We start from the raw sequence: 22,178 nt of genomic DNA on the forward strand, positions 1-22,178 counted from the left end.
AGAGATGATACATGACAACTGCATTTAATTTTTTCCCGAAGTTAACTAAAACCAAAAACTTCAACATTTTTATCTGAACGTGGACGGCCGGACAGACGGACGGACGGACGGACAGACAGGCGCCCGGACAGACGGACGGAAATTGGTATTACATAGGCTCGCATCTGCTTCGCAGCTCGCCAATGATTGTTTTTCTTGGTTTTTATAGCATTTTCGAACCCAAAACCTCAAAAAAGTCAGTGTAACTATATTTGCTATATATTTCCAACCTCCCAATTCCATCCATTTCTGAAAATTACAGTAAAAGCAAATGATGTATATTCCCTTTAATTCATCAATGAGTAATTAAGTGTTATGCAAGTTCCAATGGTTTAATTGCTACATGGAAAAGCTAGTGAAACTGTCTACTGACTTGCAATGAATGTGCAAACTCACGGTGCCAGAAATTAGTAATGTGGTTTATTTTTAAGCATGTTTATGTTTCGGCTTTGTGCTAAGTTTAACAATGATTTGCATATAACTGTGTTGGCAGCTCAGCTATTATGCCAGTGTTATATATGAATCACAGGGGAGTCATTTCACGACCCATGTGTTTTTTTTGCCACAGAAGCGACGCTAGGAAGTAGATATCTGTCAATTTTTTTTTTGTTCATCTCAACTTCTGAAATCTTTTTGAGAATGTTAACGTGGATGGATTTGAGGAACTATGCAAGGACAAATAATTTTCTCACCCAGGGAAATAAATGTATTTGAAATGACCAAAAACAAGTCGATTGCAAACCATGAAACTATAAGCCGCCAGAATATTTTTGTTGTTGTTGAAGTTTCATATTGGTTTTAAATGTGTAATAAAGATCCTGACTTTATGGAACTTTCCATAAGTTTTGGGTGCATTTGTTTCTGTTCCTGTTACATCAGAAATTTTCCACTAAAGTGTCACTGAGAATGACTTCAACGATTTTTAATTTGTTGGGTAGGTAGTTTGCTATTCATAATCACTCTTGGAGGATGACTGCATTAAGGAGAGCATCAGAATTATTAAATCATTAGACGTCAGAGTTAAGAGGAACAGGAAAAAAAAGTGGGCCCCTACAGAAAGACCCTTATATGAACATTGATGTAACCCAAACATGTTTCTTAATTTCTCGAAAAAGACAAAAAAAAAAAACTTGTATATTCAGCTTGACAATTAGTTTTTTTTTAATATTACATGTATATACATGTACAATTTGCAAAGTGCCTATGTAAATACACAAGCACAATAAAATGTTGCCGTTTCTATACTTTTGATGGTTTTAACAAGTGAATCTATATTTATGCCCGCCCTATTGTGGTCATGTTTCTATAACCCAGTCTTGGTTTCAAAATGTCTGTCACAACAAATATTCTCACGGTTTTAGTTCGAGGGTTTTCAATCGATACCATTACACAAACTCCTTTTGTGGCATGTTCTCTGGCTGTGATGTGAAGACCAAACTTTGACTTTAAATGGGGTTAGACAATTAAAGGTATCAATATTATGCTTGTTGCAGTGATACAATGAGCAGAATAATCTAAAGATTAAAGGGTTCATGAGAAGACTTTTTAAGGAACAACTACGAAAACTATTTGACATCTCTTTTTGGACATCACGTTATTGTAACGTGCACTTCTTTAAACATTTAATATTGTCCATGCTTTTCCAGACAACTGAGGGCGCTCTTGCTGTGATGTCATTTTAGGAAGGCACTGTTCCGTAAAGCACTCTTCTGTTCACATTTTGAACCCAAAAATGTGCTCATTGATAAAACGCTTGCTCATTGGTACAATGCCATGTACTGACACAACAACCAATCACGACTAAAGAAAAGAACTTTTTAAAGGGAATGTACATCATTGGCTTTTGCTGTAATTTTCAGAAATGAACTATTTGTGGGGTAAGTATAATAGATCAAATATTGTTACAATGACATGTTTGAAGTTTTGTGTTCAAAAATGCTGGAAAACCAAGAAAAACTAAAATGTTCAAGTAGTCTGGTTCCCTGACTCCACTAAGGATGAAATGGATCAATTTACAGATGCCGGAAAATTGTAAGGTAAGGGAACCAGTCTAGCTGGCCTGCACCCGTTCATGAACATGTAACCAATAAGCACAGAAAATTTGGACTGAAAAAATGGTAAATTTGGAGCAGTAGTTCAAAAAATAGTTAGGTTTTTGCAACGGTGGTCGGCCGACCACCGTTGGAAATTTATACAAAATACCACTTTTCTTGAAAATGACTTCACACCAGGTGCCATAATTTTACAGGATGCTTTAGACTGTCATTTATCAACATCCTAGTAAGGTATTTCGTAAAAATGTGTTAGTTTTGTTTTTCAATGTTTGCAAATGTTGTATATTCCCTTTAATAATGTATTTAGTCAATTATTTTTGGTCAAATATTATTGGTCGATTTTCCAGGACAGACCGACCGACCGACCACCAAGCGCCATGTAGAAACTCCTGCCAAAGCTTAAAAAAGGAACAATAACAGACAAATATGGCAATGCCAACATTTGGTTTCAGAGACTAAATGTGACAGCTGAAGGTTGCAACATTCGGTTTCGAAGCCAGGACCTCAAGACTATTTTTGGCATAGGTGAAACTAGTTTTCATTATTTCAGCAAACAAAGAATCTAACCACTCTCATTGTTGCAGTCAACACCTCATGGCCCAATGCCTTTAATGTGGCCACCACCCTTTTCCCACACAAAGCTCTGCATGAGGCCTAGCCCATTTCGATCTTTGCATAAACAAACAAGCCAGCAATCTTAGCCCCAGGTAAAACTTGGCCCAGCTAGTACAGGTTTTGACTCTTTGACAGAATAACAACGAATGTTCATGGGCGTCGGTAGGATTTTTTCCAGGGGGGGGGGGGGGGGGGGGGGGGGAAAGGGGGGCAAAGCAAATTTTCCCCCAAAATTCCTTAACTTTTTCATTATACTCTCAATTTATCATTTTTTCAAGCGCGAGCAGAGGAGCATTGCCCTATCCTGGGGGGGGGGGGGGGGGGGCACTTCGCGACGCCCATGCAAATGCTCAGTCATCCGTGGCCACAGACACACAATCAAGGCATCATTGGCAAGAGGACACATTGGTGTTTCACATGATCTTTAAATTATTTGAAACAAAAATATTAAGTTTTTTTTTATAATTTAAATTTAAATCTGGGTTTCCTTGTTTGATGCACCCCAAATATAAAATTTGAGCTTGTAATTTCCATTTGAAGGAGATTTTTCAAATGAATTGTTGGAGCTGGATCAGTTCAAGAAAGACTTGAAACCTTAACGGGCAACCTCTGTTTTCACGTTTGAGACTATAAACCTTTGTGACATCCAAAATGTTGCCCAAGAAGGTCCAATATTCAAAACTTCTACCGTCATTGTAAAACTGGAAGAAGAGTCTGTTTTTTGACAGAACTCATCACAAAGTGGAAAAGCCCCGGAAACTCCCTAAACCGGACTACACTGCTACCACGTCCTGCTAGTTTCTTCAGTCTGATTGGCTAAGGTGCAGTCACATGACAATACTGGCAACTTACCGATGAAGCCCATGCTGCGACCGAGCACAAATAGGCCGTTGAGGGCGCCAATCTCGATGAACTCGGTGGCTTCCTCTCTGCAATTGAGAATTAAAATTAAAAATTAAAATCCAAAAAATGATTTTTCTTTGGATGAAAACTTTTGGACAGAAAATCGGAAAACTGAAAAAGTTGGCAAAATGGAAATTGAAAATAAGGTTTAAAGGACACTGGGACCTGGAACAGCCCAATTGGGCTACAAAAAGCGCTTTGGACGAGATGTTAATCGGAATGAACATTTAAAAGTAGGATATAAACATCCACACAACTATACTTACAAAACTGGGCGTTTTTGTGTTATTCCTGTATTTAATATGCGTGCGCGAACGAATTTCGGGGTCCACTTTTGCGACCCCATAAAATCGAGCTGTTTGGATGCTAGTTGTGATTTCATTAGTAAAGTGTTCGCCTTTTGTGGACGTTGAAGAAACCACTTCAACAGGAAAAATGAAATTTTCCACGGTGTTACGTTTTCCACTTTTTATCCTCTATTATTATAAATATCTAAATATATCTTATATATGTATAAGTCATTTTCATATCTTTATTTTTTTTCTCACCAAGTTTCTTTTCAAAAATAAACTAAACCAAATGATAATGAAACTAGCCAAGCGAAAAATACGGTAATGGAAAACTTATAAAAGTTCAAGGGTAGAGTTTCTCTAAAAGAGAAACTCAGCCGTGTTAAGGACTTAAACGGCAGAAAATGGAAAGAAAACAGAAATAAAACAAATCAAAACTTTTGGTGAAACAAGCCATGAACAGTTGAGCACTGTCAAAAGGGCAAGCCCTACTATTGGGGACTATGGATTTTTTTAAAAAGTTGAACAAAGAAATTTACTCAAGCGGGGTTTGAACCTGCGACCTCCGGATTACCGTTCCGGTGCTCTACCAACTGAGCTATCCAGCCCTATATGGGCAGTTCGTCAACTTGTCATTGTCTTTGTTCAAGGGATAATGTTGTTTTGTTAATGTGGCCTCTTATGGTCAAACACATTGACCACGGAATGGGGTAAATCTCACATGACATACCAACTAAACGTAACACAGAAAGTTTCCACTTGTAACGAATATTTCTGCAATGTACATAATTTTCAAAACCTTTTCAAGCACACAACACACATACTTTAAGTACTTTTGAAGGTATTAGTCAACATTAAACCTCAACTTTGTTTCGGTTTTTCCAGGAAACGCGGTGCCTGGAACAAAAACAATATTTGTTTGCTTTTTTTCGTACTTACTGAGTAAATGCCCCACAATGCCTCAGCAGGTCTACCATGGCAACGCCAATCAGCCCGTCCACGTTCAGGATCAGATTCGGTTTCTGTGAGAAAGAGGCGGGAAACAAGACTAGCTCTCATCAATGATCCTGAGGGAAATTTTGGCACAGGTTTTTAAAAGTACTTCAGAAATTGACATAACTACATAAAAATTATAAAAAGTCTGTCTAAACCTAGCCACTTGGATAATGGAAAAGGCTCTGACAACTGCAACAAAACTGGAGCATCAAGTATCGTTTCCTTTTTCAAACTACTCATGAAAAAGTGTATCGAAAGCTGGAACTTCAAAAAAAAAAAGTACACTTTCAAAACTTGATCAGTTGCACTGTGGGAAATGTACACAAACCAAAGGGTGGGTGGAGATCAAGTCCAACAACAGGCTTCCCAGCACTTTATGAAAACGAAAATTCCTGGAGTTTCCCTGATATTTCCCCGAGAAAATTTCCAAAATTTCATGAGAAATATTTCCACTTTAACAAGGCTGCTCGGTAGTCAAGAGGTATAGTTAGATTAGATTAGATTTGTTTTATTGCTATTTATATACAATTGTATACAATAGAAAGTGTCGTGGTTTTTGTGCTCAAAAAAATTAAAGTACATTAAAAATTTATATTACAAACATTAAACTACCACATAATTAAACTAATTCCTGCTAAAAATATCTCTCAAAAAAACCCCAAACAAAAGTCATTAACAAGACAAAATAATTATTACGCAGTAAGGTTACTTAATTCCATTCAGTCCCCTGATCCCCTGAAAAAAAAAAGTTGCGGCAAAGCATCTAAGATACCTATAACACACGGGCAACTTGCTGACAAGCGAGGGCCTCCCTTCTCAGCTTACAGCCATCCTTTCCTAACAATATGCAACAAGATGGTAGCCCGTGCATACAATAATTGTAATTTATTTCCAATTTCTGTCACATTCCTTGAGTTTTCCCATCATTTTTGGCGTTCCCCCCCACAAATTCCTGGAGTTTTCCCTGACTGGAAGAATGGGAAGTCATTTTCAAGGTTTCTCATGATTTTCTCGAGAGTGTGCTAGGAACCCGGACGAAAGAGTGGGGAGGTGGGATAAACCTACTGCTCTCCCCACCCCAGGGGAAGTTTTGTGACGTCACAGTTGTTATATCTTACCTTTGCTGTGGTAATCTTCTCTACTTGGAGTGCGTAGTTCAGGAGGGGAGCTTCGGGGAAGTTGTCTAGGGCGTACTGCTGCAGAATCACAACTCTCATGTCTGGGTTGTTGATCTGAACAAAAAGAGAGTTGCAAGACAATCACAAGTCAATCACAAGTCCATCACTGGGCAATCACATGATACCAACAGTCAATCACAAGTTGATCACAAGTCAATCACAAGTCAATCACAAGTCAATCACAAGTCAATCACAAGTCAATCACAAGTCAATCACAGGTCAATCACAAGTCAATCACATGACAATCACAAGTCAATCACAAGTCAATCACAAGTTGATCTCAAGTCGATAACAAGTCAATCACAAGTCAATCACAAGTCAATCACAAGTCAATCACAAGTCAATCTCAAGTCGAAAGTCTTTCGATTCACAAACCAATCACAAGTTGATCGCAAGACAATCACAAGGCAATCAAACCAATCATAAATTAACAATCAAAAGCAATCATAAGTCAATGACAATCCAATTTTAAGTCAATTTCAAGTCAGGTACAAGTTTATCACTTCACTGTAAGCATGACCACTGGTAAGTGGGTCTGCTCATGAATATGCATGAGGGGTAACACTCACTGGTTTGAGCCTGTGGCCAATGACCATTAGCACTGGCCAATGGGACAACTTCATTTTCCATGAATGCATCTATGCATGAGTTACACTACTCACTGATTTGACTTGTGACCAATGACAATCAATGATCATTTTGTGCTCCGCCCTCATACCAAGTGACAGTAATGTCCGACTGACCAATAGGATAAGTGGCCTTCCTCATGAATATGCAATACTCACCGATTTGACCCTGTGTCCAATGCCCATGATGAGCTTATGCTCCGCCCTCATCTTGTTGACAAAGTCGTGGGGGATGAGCCCCGAGTCGTAGGCCTCACTGAACTGCTTGGCCGCGGCATCCAACGCGCCACCAAATCGGTCACCCTAGAAGAAAAAAAAAGACAAAGCCAGACAAAAATTAGATTATACTTCTCATCCAAAACAACACCGAGAGTGGGATTTATGAAACCAAATCAAAAGTTTTTTAACATTAGCCATGCACATGTAAATTAGTTGATTCAAAAGCAACCTGACCACGTGGAAATGCTGAGAAGATACAAGGATTTCAGATTTTTTGGGTACCTTCTCATTCAAGAAACCAAAATTATCCCTTAAAAATGGAACCATCTAAATCTTATTACCCTAAAGTTGGCAGCATGTAGCGTATTGTACTTAGTACAGGGTTACATATAATTCCATAAACCATCTATTTAAACAAATTCTACAATTGTTGCTTTAATGGACATAGCTTACCAAGCGCCAGCATCGGGGAAAAACATTGTGCTGGGACCTAAGTAATATTGTAAGTGTAAATGAAGAAGCATGTTATGAGATGTGATTTCAAGATCAAAGCCAGGTTGATGGCAAAGTACTCCATAGTTGAGAGGCCACAATCATGAATTTCTTGTTGCCACAAGTGACACTGGAAAGAAAAAATTGCATGGAATTTTTACAGAATTTTTAGTTAATAAATTCCACGGAGTACTTACAATGGTGAGCAGTCCCGAGCACAGTGAAGATATGAGATCTTTGCCGGCCCTGGCCGTTACTATGGTGTTATGGGCCCCGGAGACGGCCGGGCCGTGATCAGCGGTAACCATCAAGCACATCTCAATGAACTTGGTTGCATAGGCTGGTAGTCTGCACAAACAGAGAAATGTACCGGAGTTAAAAATATGCAACCAAGGGAATTACCCCCCAATTTTTTTTCCAAAAAGCCTAGTCTAGTCGAACCTAGCTGAGCCCAGCTCAGCCCATTTCCATCCACTCCATCCCATCCGAAACAACCCATCCCATCTGAACCTAGTCTAACCTAGCTGAGCCCATTCCAATCCACCCCATCCCACCCAAAACCACCCATCGCATCCCAGCTGAACCCAGTCTAACCTAGCTGAGCCCAGTTCAGCCCATTCCCATCCACTCCATCCATCCCATCCGACCCAAAACCACCCATCCCATCCCATCTGAACCTAGTCTAACCTAGCTGAGCCCAGTTCAGCCCATTCCCATCCACTCAATCCATCCCATCCCACCCAAAACCACCCATCCCATCCCAGCTGAATCTAGTCTAACCTAGCTGAGCCCAGTTCAGCCCATTCCCATCCATCCCCCATCCAAGCCCAGCCCCACTTAGCCCATTCCATCCCAGCCCAGCCCTGCTCAATCCAGCCCAGCCCAACGCAACCCAACCTAGCCCATCCTATTCAAGAAAACCCAATCCCACCCCACCCACCCCTCTAGCGCCTACCTTCTCTGGAACCACAGCAGTGACAGCACCCCTCCGATGCCGATGCTCTCTTTGAAAATCTCGGTGATGGGCATGCCGGCATAGATCAACTCTTGGCCCCTCTCGTCACAGATACTGGTCATGAACGAGGCTGGCTTACGAATCAATCCCAACTCCTATCAACCACAAACACAAAATGAACATCGACTAAATATGGGAAATCTAACAGTCAAAATACTGTTTGTCACAAAAAAAACCACCGAAAGTAGTTTTCATTAAAATAATACTACACCTGTCTATCAAGCACATGGCAAACAGGCAGAAAAATTTTACTTCATGATGCTATAGTGATTACACGGAGCAAAAGGACTATAAGTCTTACCCTAGCCCATGAGTAGTCCATTGGCACTGTGGGTGGGGGAATCTCCGGCTTGGGTACTATCACCCCTTCTGCCACCAGGCGCTGGTACACCTCACTACAAACAAAGGACAATGAGTCAATTGAAAACAACTGCAAAATGATCAGCTGCTTTATCGCAAACAAAAACCTGTTGAAAAACCTACTTGGTTGAAAGATAGTAAGGGGACTAAACTCCCTGTGAAATTATTCTTTCTGGGAAGCTGTCATTTTGAAGTAATCAACGAAAGAAGTCATTTCCAATGGTGATTCTTAAGAAGCACCGTAGGAAAATTTAAATTAGTAGTTCGTTTTGTTATTCAACGACAGTATTGGAACGACGCACACGCGCGCGCGGTTGTTATAATTCGTTGGATCAGTGCGCGATGTCGCGTATAGCTGCAATTCAAAACAATTCAAAACATGATTCAGTAACTTTTGATTTGAAATTGAGATCTTAGAATGCTGCTTTTCTCGGAATGTACAGCTGAAGTTTAGCTGAAACTTCATCAGGTTAGTTGCTCAGTATCCTTCATTAGATTTTGAACACTTTTGTTGCTTCAAACGAACAAAATGCACTAATTACAAATGATGGACTATAGCTTTAAGGTAGAAACTTTCTAGAAGAATTTTGTTTTATGAAAAAAAATTGACATACTTGATCTTCTTGTCCAGATCATCGAAGCTGTTCGGCACGTAGGACCCGGCAACTCGCAGCGCCTGATTCTTGGCCGAGGCCGTTTCGCTCTCGGCGTTGGCACAGGCCCCGGCGTGACCAAACTGCACTTCTGACGAGAACATGGTGGCGCAAGTCCCGATACACCACGCGACAACCGGCTTATTGATGCGGCCGGTCTCGATGGCCTTACAGATCTCGTATTCTTCAACTCCGCCAACCTAATATTAGAGAAATAATTTTGTCCAAAAAAAAAAAGTCTAAAAAGTCGCTCCGATGGTCGCTCTAATTTTTCCAGCTCCCAATACCTGATAGGTGCATATAATCACAACGTCGTCCCCACGGCATTAACCACTTCGCGACGGGATTATTTTTGCCGAAAATTTCGATTTTTCGCAAAAGGCAAAATTGTCCAGCCACCTTCTGATTTACAGCCAATACTGATTCGCAAGAGTCATTTCAACAGTATTTGAACAATATTTCTTGCTGAAACCTAACATGTTTCAATACTCTGGGGTGTGCACTGGAGCGTAAATTGTACAACAATAGGCCGTGCGCAACGGCCAATCCAAGATCAACACACAGTCTGCCTCCACAGACTTCACAGACTTTGTGTGTGTGTACAAAAGGCACGAGGGATTAGCGTTTTTAGAAACAAAAGGAACGTTTTACAAATCACAGACTTACCTCTCCGAGCATGACCAGCATCTTGACACTCGGGTCGTCATGGTAACGAAGCATGTGATCCACAAAAGTTGTGCCTGGATACCTACGATTGATCAAAGAAACATGATTGTTTACAAAGTGACATGAAAAATGTCAAAAGTCTTGCCCTCCTAGTCATTAAAACAATTCCGCTGATGCGCTGATGGTATAGACACGATGTCTGAATCTTGTTAGCTGCAGTTCCATCAGTTCTTCTAAGTCAAGTAATGATCATCATAAAGCGTTCGGCAAGATTCCCTAGAGTATTAAAGATGTTCCCGTCAGACAAAATCAAAATCTCTGTGACTTTTTTGTGATTATTATTTTCAAGGCATACTGCATCATTTTGCATTTAATGCATTTTGTTCATTTCCAATAATAAGGCCACTCAAAATCCAAAGAAGAATATTCAAAACCTAACCTGTTGAAGTTTCAGCTCAGTGGGTGTATATACACTCTTCGAGAAAACATTAAAAAAACATGCAAAACATTTTGATCACGAAACAGGATTTCGTATACAGCTCTCTTTATTTTCAAAAATCAGTCTATAGGGCCAAAAAAAAAAAGTCTACGGTTTCTGGTATGGTGCTTGCCCAAAAAGTGGTGCGGCGATGCGGCTTTTTTTTTTTTTTTTTAACTGTTTTTTTTGCTTCAAATGTCGGCTGATGACTGCAAATGGTGCCCGACTAAACTTAGTGCAAATATTATGGGAGACCAGAGAGGCCACATAAAGCTTATTCTCGATCATAACCCCATCTAAAAACACGTTAAAATTGTGCAGCAGCAGGATTCCAGTCAAACCAGTGAGTTTGGCGGTTTTGAGACATCATCTTTCATTGAAAAAAAAACTTTTTCATTTTGCCGACGCGCATGGCTACGGCAATGCGCGCGCATACCAGAAACCGGAGACTTTTTTTTTTTGGCCTAGACTGGTCCTTGGAAATCACCTACATTTCTCCTCAATGACAGTAAGCCAGATGGAATAATTTTAATCGTACCAGTACGATCTTTAATCCAAGTAAGCTTTTTTGATAATAATTTGGCGGGTCACTTTTGGGATAAATGCAAACGATCCTATCTGCCTTTGAAAACAATGAAAGTTTTGTCCTACCTATCGCCACCGATAGCCACACCCTCATACACTCCATCAGTGTTCCGAGAGATGATGTTGTTCAGTTCGTTAGACATCCCGCCTGAGCGAGAGACGTAGGCCACGCTGCCAGGGCGGTAGAGCTTGGATGCTAGGATGTTATCCAGCATGCCTCCCGTGTTGCCGATCTTGAAACAGCCTGGTTTGATGCCACCAACCTAAAGTTGAAAATACAAAAAGTTTTCGTTCCAAAAAGTTTTCAAAAACAATAAAAAAATATATAATTAAGTAAAAACATTAAACAGCTTGATGCCACCAACCTCAAGAAAAATCCCTGTTAAAAAAATCAAGACAGTTTCTTCACACTAAGAGTTCTTATCACCAGTTTTTGTAAAAGCAAGGCTATGGGCTCGGTGCACAAGTACTCCTTCAACGGTCAGAAATGGAGAGTTGGGGGTGACCTAGACTGGTTCCTGGTCTATCCACTGTGTATTTTCAATACTCCAAAGTTATTGGGGCTGGGATAAGTATGAAAGACCATCGCAAGTTAAATTCGAATGCATTTGTGCGCTGACAACGCTTGACGCTCACGCGAAGACGCTGTGGCTAATACCTGTCACATTCAGAGAGTCATGCGTATTAGTGCGCGGACCAGTACAGTACAGTACGCACACGCTGTCCAGGGAGCTCTCAAAAGTGGTAAAAACGCGCCCTCTTTTGTTGGCCCAAGGAGCCATTAATCAATTCTTAACTCCTACCTAATTTGGCGTTTCAATACCAATGACCTTTGACCTACCGTAGCTGGGCCAATGATAGTCACTCCCTTTTCATTGGCGATGTTGATCAGCATGCGCGTCTTGTTTTCCGGGATTCCTTCTGCTATGATGGCGATGGTGCGAATCTGTCAGTTAAAATATCTCCATTAAAAATGATGACCAATGGGTAGTCGGTTAGCTAACACATGAACATTTAGACATTTATCTTATTTAAAGGGAATATACATCATTTGCTTTTGCTGTAATTTTCAGAAATGGATGGAATTGGGGGGTTGGAAATATATAGCAAATATAGTTACACTGACTTTTTTTGAGGTTTTGAGTTCGAAAATGCTATAAAAACCAAGAAAAACAATCATTTTCCTGTAGTCTGGTTCCCTGACTCCATGTAAGAAGAAACAGAGCAGTTTACATACATTGGGGAAATGTAAGGTCAGGGAACCAGTCTAGCTGGCTTGTACCCGTTCATAGGTGTGTAATCGATTGCAAACAAGTGCGATGGTCAATTGGGGCCAGTATTTGAAAAAAAGCCAGTTTTTTCCAACGCTGATCGGCCGATCAGCGTTGGAAATTGATACAAAAATACCACTTTTCTTGAAAACGACAGTATACCAGGTGCCATGATTTTACAGGATGCTTTACACTGTCATTCACTAACAGTCCAACAAGGTATTTCAAAATGATTTGGTAGTTTTATTTTTTGATGTTTGCAAATGTTGTATTTTCCCTTTAAATACACCTATTGACCTCCAATGAACCAACTTTTAAAGCAATAAGATCAAAAGGTCAAAATGCTGTCACATCATGTGACAAATTTTTTTTTTTTTGCGAGTCATCTGTGGTTTCGAGAGAAGTAGAATTGAAGTCCATCACACTGAGTTCTCAAAAGCCACATGCTATTTGAACGAAATTGCGACAAAGAATATATTTTGGTCATTGTTAATCCCTGTTACTAATGACTGGCGAGTCGACTTGTGAGTTAACACAACATGGGATTTGTGATGGACTGGCCACCGTCTGTCATTGTGGGGACAGAAACATTGATTTCTACGCAGATGTTTTTTTTAGAATGTGCCCATGGCTGACCTGCGGGTACTCCATGGTTTCGATGGTGCTGTCGTACGCCGACCGCAGCGAGGCAAAGTTGATCATGACATCCACGTCCGGGTGTATCTTCATGGCTTTCTCCATGCTCTTGTAGACGGGGATAAGGATCTCACGGTGGCCCCAGTAGAACTTCTGTTTGTGTTCGCCGCTAGAAATAAAAATAAATTTTGAAAAAATAAAAATATTATGGTATTTTTTTCATGGATACTGTGTTAGGGCAGATGCATTTAAGCCTGTCAGTTGCCATCTCGTTAAAATATGATATAATACTAGGCGCAGAAAATCCATGTAAAGTGACTTGCTCAAGAACACAACACCAGTTGCCCTTGACTTGGCCTGACCCCAATTTCCAAATTACCAATAGGATTTTAAGTCCGATATACTTAAAATCAGACATACCACTGAAAAAGAAGGAACTAGAAAGCACTCAGAGAGCGCAAACCTCCGCAAAGGCCAAACAATTTCAAGGTGTAACAAGGACCATCCCTAGAAATTTCATTGTCATGCAAATCTGTCCAAAACGTTTGCGTTATCTTAACAGAGAAACCAACCAACCAACCAACCAACAAAATCGGATGAACAAAAACAAGCATCAAAGTGCTTCATAATTATTACCCCTGTTCATCAGGCCATGAGACGTTTTTTTTTTCCTGCAGAAGATCCAAATCAGCACAATCTGATCCCTACCCTCGCAAGATGCCAATTGATACTTATGGGTGGAGAGAGGCAATTGTAGTAAAGTGTCTTGCCCAAGAACACAAGCACCGTGTTCCCCCACCAGGGTTTGAACCTAGGTACCATAACACAAGTCAGACATCGTGTCCACTGAACCACAGCGCTCCAGGAAGAATGGAGATTCCAACATGGATTCCTTACCTGAATGGATAGACCATGCCGACAACAGAGGGCTCTTCACGTCGGCAGGAGTGGTCAAAGTCCAGCATGCCCTGGACAGCTCGGGGCTGCATACCGTACAACAGGCTCTGCGAAGGTTGGGAAGTAAAAAAAACAGGAAACATGATAATTTATGTCCAATTTCAAATGTAGTTTTAATAGTTTACTGTACGTTTTCATGTTTTTACTTCATGTTTTTATCAATAAGTACGAGTGGGAAATGAATCTCAGAGCTTGGTTACTGATACACCTCCAATTGTTTGAGACAGAAAATCAAAATTGTGAAAATAAAATTTGCTTGAAGCCTTGCTGGTTGGACTAGTCTAGTCAACTATTCGGGCTGACCTGCCGAGGTTGGTCATATACCCAGTTACAATAGTACAACAGGGAGTCGGAACCAAGAAGTTTTGTGATGGCGTTTTGACCAGCGTTTGACAAGAGGCGTTTGCATGTTGCTAGTAGTACGAAGGTGTAAGTTGACGCACGAATCAACCATTAGTCGACTAAAGGTCCTTCATTGAACTTGCCCAGTGTTTGTTAAAAAAAACACTCACAAAATAATTTTTAAATGTTTTAATTTGTTTAAATTATTTCAAAGTGGAAATTAAAATGCAGACACTTTAAACAATTTTCCCCCATGATTTGGGGCTTAGGTATGAATGATTGAAGACAATTTCTGGAGACTATTAAAAAAAAAAACCTCACAGAATAATTCTAAAAATTCTAAAAATAATTATTTACAAAATGGAAATTAAAATGCATAAACTTGAAACAACTTATTTTTCATGATTTGGGGCTCAGGTGTGAATGATGGGAAAACAATTTCGGGAGACGATTTCCCAACAAACCTTAGTCGTATTAGTGAACAGTGGCTTCTTAGCACTGGCATCACCACCGGCCACGGTCCCGCCGGCCGCCTGACTGAGACCATTCTTGTCACTAGAGGGCGCACTGTTTGCCGCATCTGCGGCCTTGGAAGATGGCTGGTTGGTTGGCTTATCCTGTCCGAGAAAGTTGACAAACCACGACAAGGTGAAAATGTTGGAACAGTTTGAGTAAAATAATTTACCACTTGGATGGTGACATTTTTTTCTGGGGCTATGGATTCTCACAGCATTGAAACAATGCCTGAATCCAAAGCCGTATCCACTAATGCCAATTTCTTGGGATAGCCTAACAATTCTACACAAGTACAACAAAGTTAGTATATGATGAATATAAACCTAATTGGCTAAATTAAAAGTCACTAAGCAGAAATTCTAACTTTTGCTTATCTAGCACTTTTCTATGATTTGTTTGATAAAATATTCATCTGCCTGGAACGAGACTTTGCGTTGTGCTTCGACTTTGTAGCTACATGTATTCAACAAACACGAAAGACAATGGAAAAGAACGATAATTAAAACAGTCATACATTTTGCACACCACCACCTGCAACAAGGCAACTTAAACAATAAGCGACTCAGTACATGTGGGTCATTCAATAAATGTGGGGTCCACTTTTTTTCCCTGTTCTTGTTACATCTGACTCCATCAAAATATATCCCCCATATTGATGGAGTATGATGGACTTGGGCCTACTGGCCTGAAGCAGTGCTAGGGGTATCCGATTGATTTTGCCTAGCTTCCTGTACTGCTATTGTGATAAAAGCCATGTGTAGCAAGTCCACGAATGTCAACAAGTGCGTCAGTGGTGGATTCCATTATGTCATGTACAGTTTTGTATTGGACGCACGGTGATTGATGGATTTCAATGGAATTGATCCAGTTCCTAGTAAAAGACGCTAGGGAGTTAGGGTTGATGCATTCAATGCTAAGAGTGATTACGAATAGCACACGACCTATCCAACAACAAAAAATATAATTTGAAGTCATTCTGAATGACACTTGAATGGTAAAATACGAAGTACCAAGGTGACACAGACAGGAAAAGTGTCACATTTTGGACCCTACATTTATAAAATGACCCATCTGTACTTATACACAAATAACAAAATTTCACTTCTGTTTGTTAGAAATACAGGAAATTATGTAGAACGCCGTAGTGTTGGGGTAAAACATGCTGTGTATACTTCGTACATGCAACCATCTACTCGCAAGACACAAAGCAAAGTTTGGAATAATCCGTAGACAACATTTTACATTTTACTAAGGGGGTTTAGGGCTAACAGGCAAATCTAAAGAAAGGTTAGTTCTGTAGGTTAACTAAAAAAAAAGAGAAAATTCTGTTTACACATGGTACATAACAGCCCAACTTACTTTGTCGGTACTTTCAACAGTCTTTTTGGACTTTTGTGTTAAGTGCAGGCACGGGAGATATAAAAATTGCAGTCAGTAAAAAATTAGCATGCAAAGTAATATCATTGGTATCAATGTGATCACATTAACATAAGTAGCAAAATTGGGAAATCGATCCAAAAATATTCAAGCAAACTCTGGACATCCATTGAACATTTTCAGACTGAACTATTGCTAATAGTGAGTGTGTTGGTTATAAACAAGAAAAAAAGGTGACATTGCCTAGTGCAAATTGTAAACATTTAATTCGTTCTGAAATCAAGCCTACTTCGCTGCATGCACAAATTACGGTAAATATACTCCCAAGAAGTGACAAGAAGACTATAGCTTGTTCAATTCATGAAAGCCTAAGCCATTTGTGTATCAGGTAGTTGTGGCTACTGCTTCACTTTCTTGCCATTGTTTCACCACTGTGTATAGCCGTAGCCACTGACAACAATGACTTGTTGTGGACACAGACTTATTTTAAATCGTAAAATGGACAAGGGTACTTACAGCACTTCCGGCGAGCAAGAAACTGGCGGTTGTCTGGTCTTTTGCCGTCGTGACGGTGGGGATCTCGCGCTTGCCCAACGCCATGCCTACGATCGCCGTCATGTGGGTCTCTGTGCCGAAGACGTGCATGGGGACACCCAGAGAACTCCCTGTGATTTCGAGAAAAAATAGTAGATCAAAATTTGGATTTTGGGTTGCACAGTCTTTGTAGCACTTTTCTCATAATTCAAATTCCAAACAAAGAAATTATAAAGGACGTTTGTCGGCAATATTAAAAGCATGTGGGATCATTTGCTTTTCATGCATTTTGTTCGTTTCCAATAATAACACCACTCAAAATCCATAGAAAAATGTTCAAAACCTAACCTGTTGAAGTTTCAGCTCAGTGGATATTACACTTTTCGAGAAAACAGTGAAAAACCATGCACAACCTTTTGATCACGAAACACAATTTCGTTAATAGAACTCTTTATTTCCAACAATCAGTCAATTGACTGATCGTTGGAAATCACCTACATTTCTTGATTTCTTCTAGATCATAGCAAGCCAGATGGAATAATTTCACAGGGTGTTTAGTACCAATAATGATCTTTAATCCAAAAAAGAATTTTTGAAAATATTCTGAGGTTACTTTAAGGATAAATGCAAATTAACCTTTAATTATGCCTTTAAGCATCGGCAAAGCGTGTATGGGTCAGTTCCATTGATACAAAGGTAATTTAGAGGGAATAATTCTAGATAAAACTCATTCTCTCACCTAGTTCTCTCATGACCCTCAGCCCCTCCTGGTAGTTGGGACCGCCCCTCCTGACGAAAATGGACACTCCGTTATCAATCAACTTGGTCTTGTATTCTTTGAGTGCCCTTACAATACCCTGTTCAAAACAGACAACGAAATGCCAATTAAATTTTTCCCAATTAATTTCTGCAAATTAATCTGTAACATAATTCCATAACAAACATGCTCAAATTGGTCCGATGAACAAGCATGACGCTGTTTCATTGTCTCCAACTCCATGTCTTTGGATATTCTACATGCATGACGTCTGTGAAATCCAGACCACAGTTTTTCATTTTTCAATTGTGCATGACTTTTCCAGAACGAAGTTTGGGCTTTCCATGACCAAATCTTACGCAGTTTTGGCATCTTAGGAGCCATTTTCAATACACTGGCCAGTCATCACACTGAGGCAAGGGACGCCACTCCCTTTCAGCCTTTCAGTCTTCCAGTTTGACACAAGACCACTGAGCACCACAAAAGCATCACAATGGTGCACTGAACATGCAACAAGTTCACAGCGTACATGCATACAGAGGAAGTAAAATAAACTCATGCAAATTGGAAGTCGGACATGACCACATATTACGCATCATCATGTATGGGTTGTGCAAGATTCCATAACTTTTCCTTGATTATATTTGAGAATATGACTCTTAGTAAAATGACAAAATTTCATGACTTTCCATGATACCTTTAAATTCCATGAAATTCCATGAAATTCCATGAAATTCCATGAAATTCCATGAAATTCCATAAAATTCCATGAGATTCCATGAAATTCCATGAAATTCCATGATTTTCCATGACTGTGGGGACCCTGCTCTAGTTTATGGAACTGGGTAAGATTTAGGATTAGCATAAGGGATAGTCTGTTCTTCAGAGAGGGGGGGGGGGGTAATATTGTCACCACATACCTTGAAAGTGGCAGCCACGTTGGTGAAGTTAGCGATTCCGCCACCGATGATCAACACCTTCCCGTCCGGGTGCTTCTCGCGAGTCATCAGACTGAGTATTGTCTTGGCGTACTCGTAGGTCTGCTGCTCGCTGGGTGCTCCGGAGTACTCGCCATAATTGGCCAGCTCCTTGGCCCCGCCGAGGTCACAAATGGTGTCGCTGGAGTTCAGAGGTCAAGAAGACAACATTTATCAAAGTGGATATATAAAAAAAAAAGGAAGTCAATAAAAATCACGTTCTCCGACTGTGTTGGGCTTGGCTTTAATGAGAGCCTTCTTAAAATATTCCTGTATACATTCTAAAATTCAGATCAATGTCCCATAAATTCTAGGTCGGAAAAAGGTTTAAATTAGCAATCACTTTTCCACCAACTAAACTACATTATGTACAAGGAATTGAACAAAAACCTGTGAAAATCTCAGTAAAATTGTTTAAGTTAAAATATTTAATAACATCGGCCCGAACCCAAATTTTTAATTTTTAGTTTGTACCCACTTTTTCTTAACATGTGTTGATTGATGTTGGTTGATTAATTTTTACCCCGTCTTTTAAAAAAAAATTGTATAGTATTACAAGTGCTGGGTTTATTCCAGATGTCAAAACCAAACAATATACATGTACCATTATCATGTTGCAGCCATCTTGATATTTTCCCATTCAAATCAACGTAACCTAAGTGAGGCTGGAAGGAAAATAGTCTGGTTCCTTTTTGCACAAAAACATTATCATTCAGTACTGTTATTGTATACAGGGAACATGACTGAAATGGTGGCAGCATGATAAAGGTCTATACCTGTAGATGACAGAGGCCCCGCCCCCAGCCAGCATGGTCCAGATCCGCCCATGATGATTCAGGATGGACAGCTTGAGGGAGGCTCCACTCTTAGCGTCCAAATCAGCGATGTAGGCTTCCTGGGGTGATTCAAGCAAAAAAGAGGTTACCAGGGAAGATCGTGCATACCAGCGACATCCAATTACAAAGGCACAAAATCTACTGCGTGAGAACCAAATAGCATGGGATGTATTTCACTGGTTGCCAGCATCATGTCAGCAATAGATAAGCAGGTTACCAGGGAAGGATTGTACACCAGCCAAGCCCAAATATAGCAGCACACAAATCTCATGAGTTAAAGCAACGTTATCACAACAGGACAAAAACGCTACCGGTCACTGGATGTATATTTGATTGGTCCCGCTATGGCGAGTATGGCAAGCAAGCAATAGATAGGTAGGTTACCAGCGAAGATCTTGCATATCAGCCAAGATATGCAAGTTTGCTATTTGAAGTTTGAGTTACCAAACACAAATCACCGCTTAAAATATCTTGGAATGGAAACAGTTATGCAGACGATCTGTTTCCGATTTACCTCGGGAAAAGCCTCTCGTCCAAACGGGGGCGGGTACTCGATGTCCCCCCACTGACCCTTGCAGATGTACTCGGCCGTGGCGTCAATCTTGGCAGCCAAGTCCAAGATGTAGACTTTATCTGTCACAACTTCACAAAGAGGAAAAAGTAAAGGAAAAAACAAGATTGAACAACTTGAACATGAATATTGTAAATGTCTGTGTGTAGTCAATATACATCGTTAGGCTAGTGTTTATATCTTGTTTCCTTGGCATGAAACAAATGAGAATATTTATATTCCCCGGGGATGGAATATGATAATATTTCCATAGCAGCTTATCCTCCAGCTAATGCAGGTTCCTAATTACACTTTCGGGTGGAGAGAGGCAAGAAGGGGTAAAGTGGCTTGCCCATGGACACAACCTATGGCCAGCAGCTGGATTTGAACCCCTGACCCTCCGGTCATGAGTCACAAAGCCAAACTTCTGATCTACGCTCCCTCCTTCGCCTTCCATCGCTGTGAACCGGGTTCGATTCCTGCCCTAGTCCACATGCGAATTGGGTTTTCAGTCCCTACCTGATTCTGTGGGTTTTCCTCCCACCTCTAAAACTGTAATTTCTTCTCATTGTCTTCTCTCCACAGGTTTCTTCAGGCTTGCGAGCTACAGTGCCTAGGGTGCTTTTGAGGAACCCTTGGTTTCATTACCAGAAATAAATAAATAATAATGACATCCCAAAGAGAATTTCAAGAATGAAATATCATCGCTGATACCAAAAAGTGGGTGTGGATGGGAGTGGTGGGCTGGGGTGGGGTGGTAATGGTGGTCTACATACCCAGTGGGTTGATCTCCAAGTAAGTGAAGTACTGATCCCTGAACTGCTTGTACAGAGCCTCCACGAACTTGGCAATCATGCTGCGAAGCAGATCAACAGATTTCATTTTTTTAAAATTAATTTACATTCGTAACAGTAAAGAATCAATATGATTCTCCAATGTGGGGACCATGTGTCTTTTCTACAAATCTTTCCAGAAAAAAAAGCAATGTACCTTTTTAAACATGCTTTTTACAGTTAATTTCAAAGCTTGTAAATTTTTTTTTGAGAACTGAATATTCTACTACATTTGTACACTGTATTTTCCGGGCCACTTACTCCTGTTTTCCTGCAGGAACTTTTGCGAGTAGTTTCTCCTTCACAGTGCTGGCTGTCAGATCATCTGTAAGCCCCACTTCTAACTTTACAGCCTGGGAATGAAATCCATAAAAAAGAGTTTAAAAAAAAGACAAAATCAAAATATTCATTGCAGATGCATATTTCTTCAATCGTTATTAATGCATCTTATCAATACTGAAACGTCACATGGGAACACTCATTTTAAAAAAAATTTCAAAATAGATAGTGCAATTTGATTTTGAAAATATTTGAGTACTTTTGTCTATCTTCATCTTTATGCAACCATCAGTTTTATCCTCATGAGAACAATTGCTGTAAAATATCCTGCCCAGGGACACAAACACATTTAATTACTGGATGAAAACCGAGTTTGGAAATTTGACACTATGAGGCTAACATCAGTCAAGTCATTACAAGTCCTACACAATTGCTTGTCAAGCACACATCATTCAGTCTCGAGTCATAAAGTCTCAAAACTAACTGGAAAAACTGTCCTTTAAGATTTGTTTCGCAGGACCCGGTCACGTTTGATCATGTGCGGTCACATGACCCTCACCTTGGCGTCTACGTTGCCAATGTCCACCCCTCCCTCGTGATGGAACAGGACCACGTCACATGACCTCTGGCAGTAGATGCAGAGGTAGACCTCGTCCGTGGGCTGGTGGGGGATGAACGGCTCGATGATGAAATTGGTCAGTTTCCCCTTGGCCTCGCCGATCTGTTGTCGCAGTCGAAGGAAAAAAATGATTAATAAAGAATGAAAAATTATTCAAATATCTGGTACTACACAACCTCCAGAGTACTAAATCATCAATATTTTTTTCAGATGTAATGGGATTTTTTAATGAGAAAAAGGGTCTGACTTTGAATTGACATGGTTCAAGAAATTTTGAATTGTGTTTTTGGTATGAGATATAGAGATAATATTGTCAATTTAAAAAAAAAAAGTCTCGAAAATTGGAAGAAAGGTCTGAAAGATGCATTTCTTTCTATACCGGTAATTTCTTTCTCTCAGATGCAAACATTCTTATTTTTGACTTAAATCTGAAAATACATTTTTTTTAAAATTAATGCATTCCATATATAAGTTGGAAACATTTTGAGCAAATTTTATTTTAAAAACTAATAGCAATTTTTTGAA

The 22,178-nt window shown here is 40.0% G+C and overlaps 1 protein-coding gene across 2 annotated transcripts in view; it reads right to left on the reverse strand.

The window, feature by feature from the left end:
* The window catches only part of LOC119719074 (ATP-citrate synthase-like), a 38,123-nt gene that overhangs the window by 7,202 nt on the left and 8,743 nt on the right, over positions 1-22,178 (reverse strand). Inside the window, exons 4-26 of one of the 2 annotated variants that reach the window (XM_038188376.1) lie at positions 21,594-21,755; positions 21,017-21,108; positions 20,699-20,778; positions 19,887-20,014; positions 19,313-19,431; positions 18,480-18,678; positions 17,542-17,659; positions 16,785-16,933; positions 16,251-16,280; positions 14,840-14,992; positions 13,974-14,080; positions 13,077-13,245; positions 12,011-12,115; positions 11,236-11,432; positions 10,107-10,188; positions 9,402-9,640; positions 8,729-8,822; positions 8,368-8,522; positions 7,610-7,760; positions 6,861-7,004; positions 6,016-6,129; positions 4,841-4,923; positions 3,561-3,637 (exon numbers count right to left, since the gene is read on the reverse strand). In XM_038188376.1, the coding sequence (XP_038044304.1) occupies positions 3,561-3,637; positions 4,841-4,923; positions 6,016-6,129; positions 6,861-7,004; positions 7,610-7,760; positions 8,368-8,522; positions 8,729-8,822; positions 9,402-9,640; positions 10,107-10,188; positions 11,236-11,432; positions 12,011-12,115; positions 13,077-13,245; positions 13,974-14,080; positions 14,840-14,992; positions 16,251-16,280; positions 16,785-16,933; positions 17,542-17,659; positions 18,480-18,678; positions 19,313-19,431; positions 19,887-20,014; positions 20,699-20,778; positions 21,017-21,108; positions 21,594-21,755 (2,947 nt within the window). The remainder of the gene's footprint in view (positions 1-3,560; positions 3,638-4,840; positions 4,924-6,015; positions 6,130-6,860; positions 7,005-7,609; positions 7,761-8,367; positions 8,523-8,728; positions 8,823-9,401; positions 9,641-10,106; positions 10,189-11,235; positions 11,433-12,010; positions 12,116-13,076; positions 13,246-13,973; positions 14,081-14,839; positions 14,993-16,250; positions 16,281-16,784; positions 16,934-17,541; positions 17,660-18,479; positions 18,679-19,312; positions 19,432-19,886; positions 20,015-20,698; positions 20,779-21,016; positions 21,109-21,593; positions 21,756-22,178) is intronic. The other variant, XM_038188377.1, reaches the window with a different exon arrangement.

This window comes from Patiria miniata, unplaced genomic scaffold, assembly GCF_015706575.1.
Source record: "Patiria miniata isolate m_02_andy unplaced genomic scaffold, ASM1570657v1 HiC_scaffold_8, whole genome shotgun sequence".
Classification (NCBI taxonomy): domain Eukaryota; kingdom Metazoa; phylum Echinodermata; class Asteroidea; order Valvatida; family Asterinidae; genus Patiria; species Patiria miniata.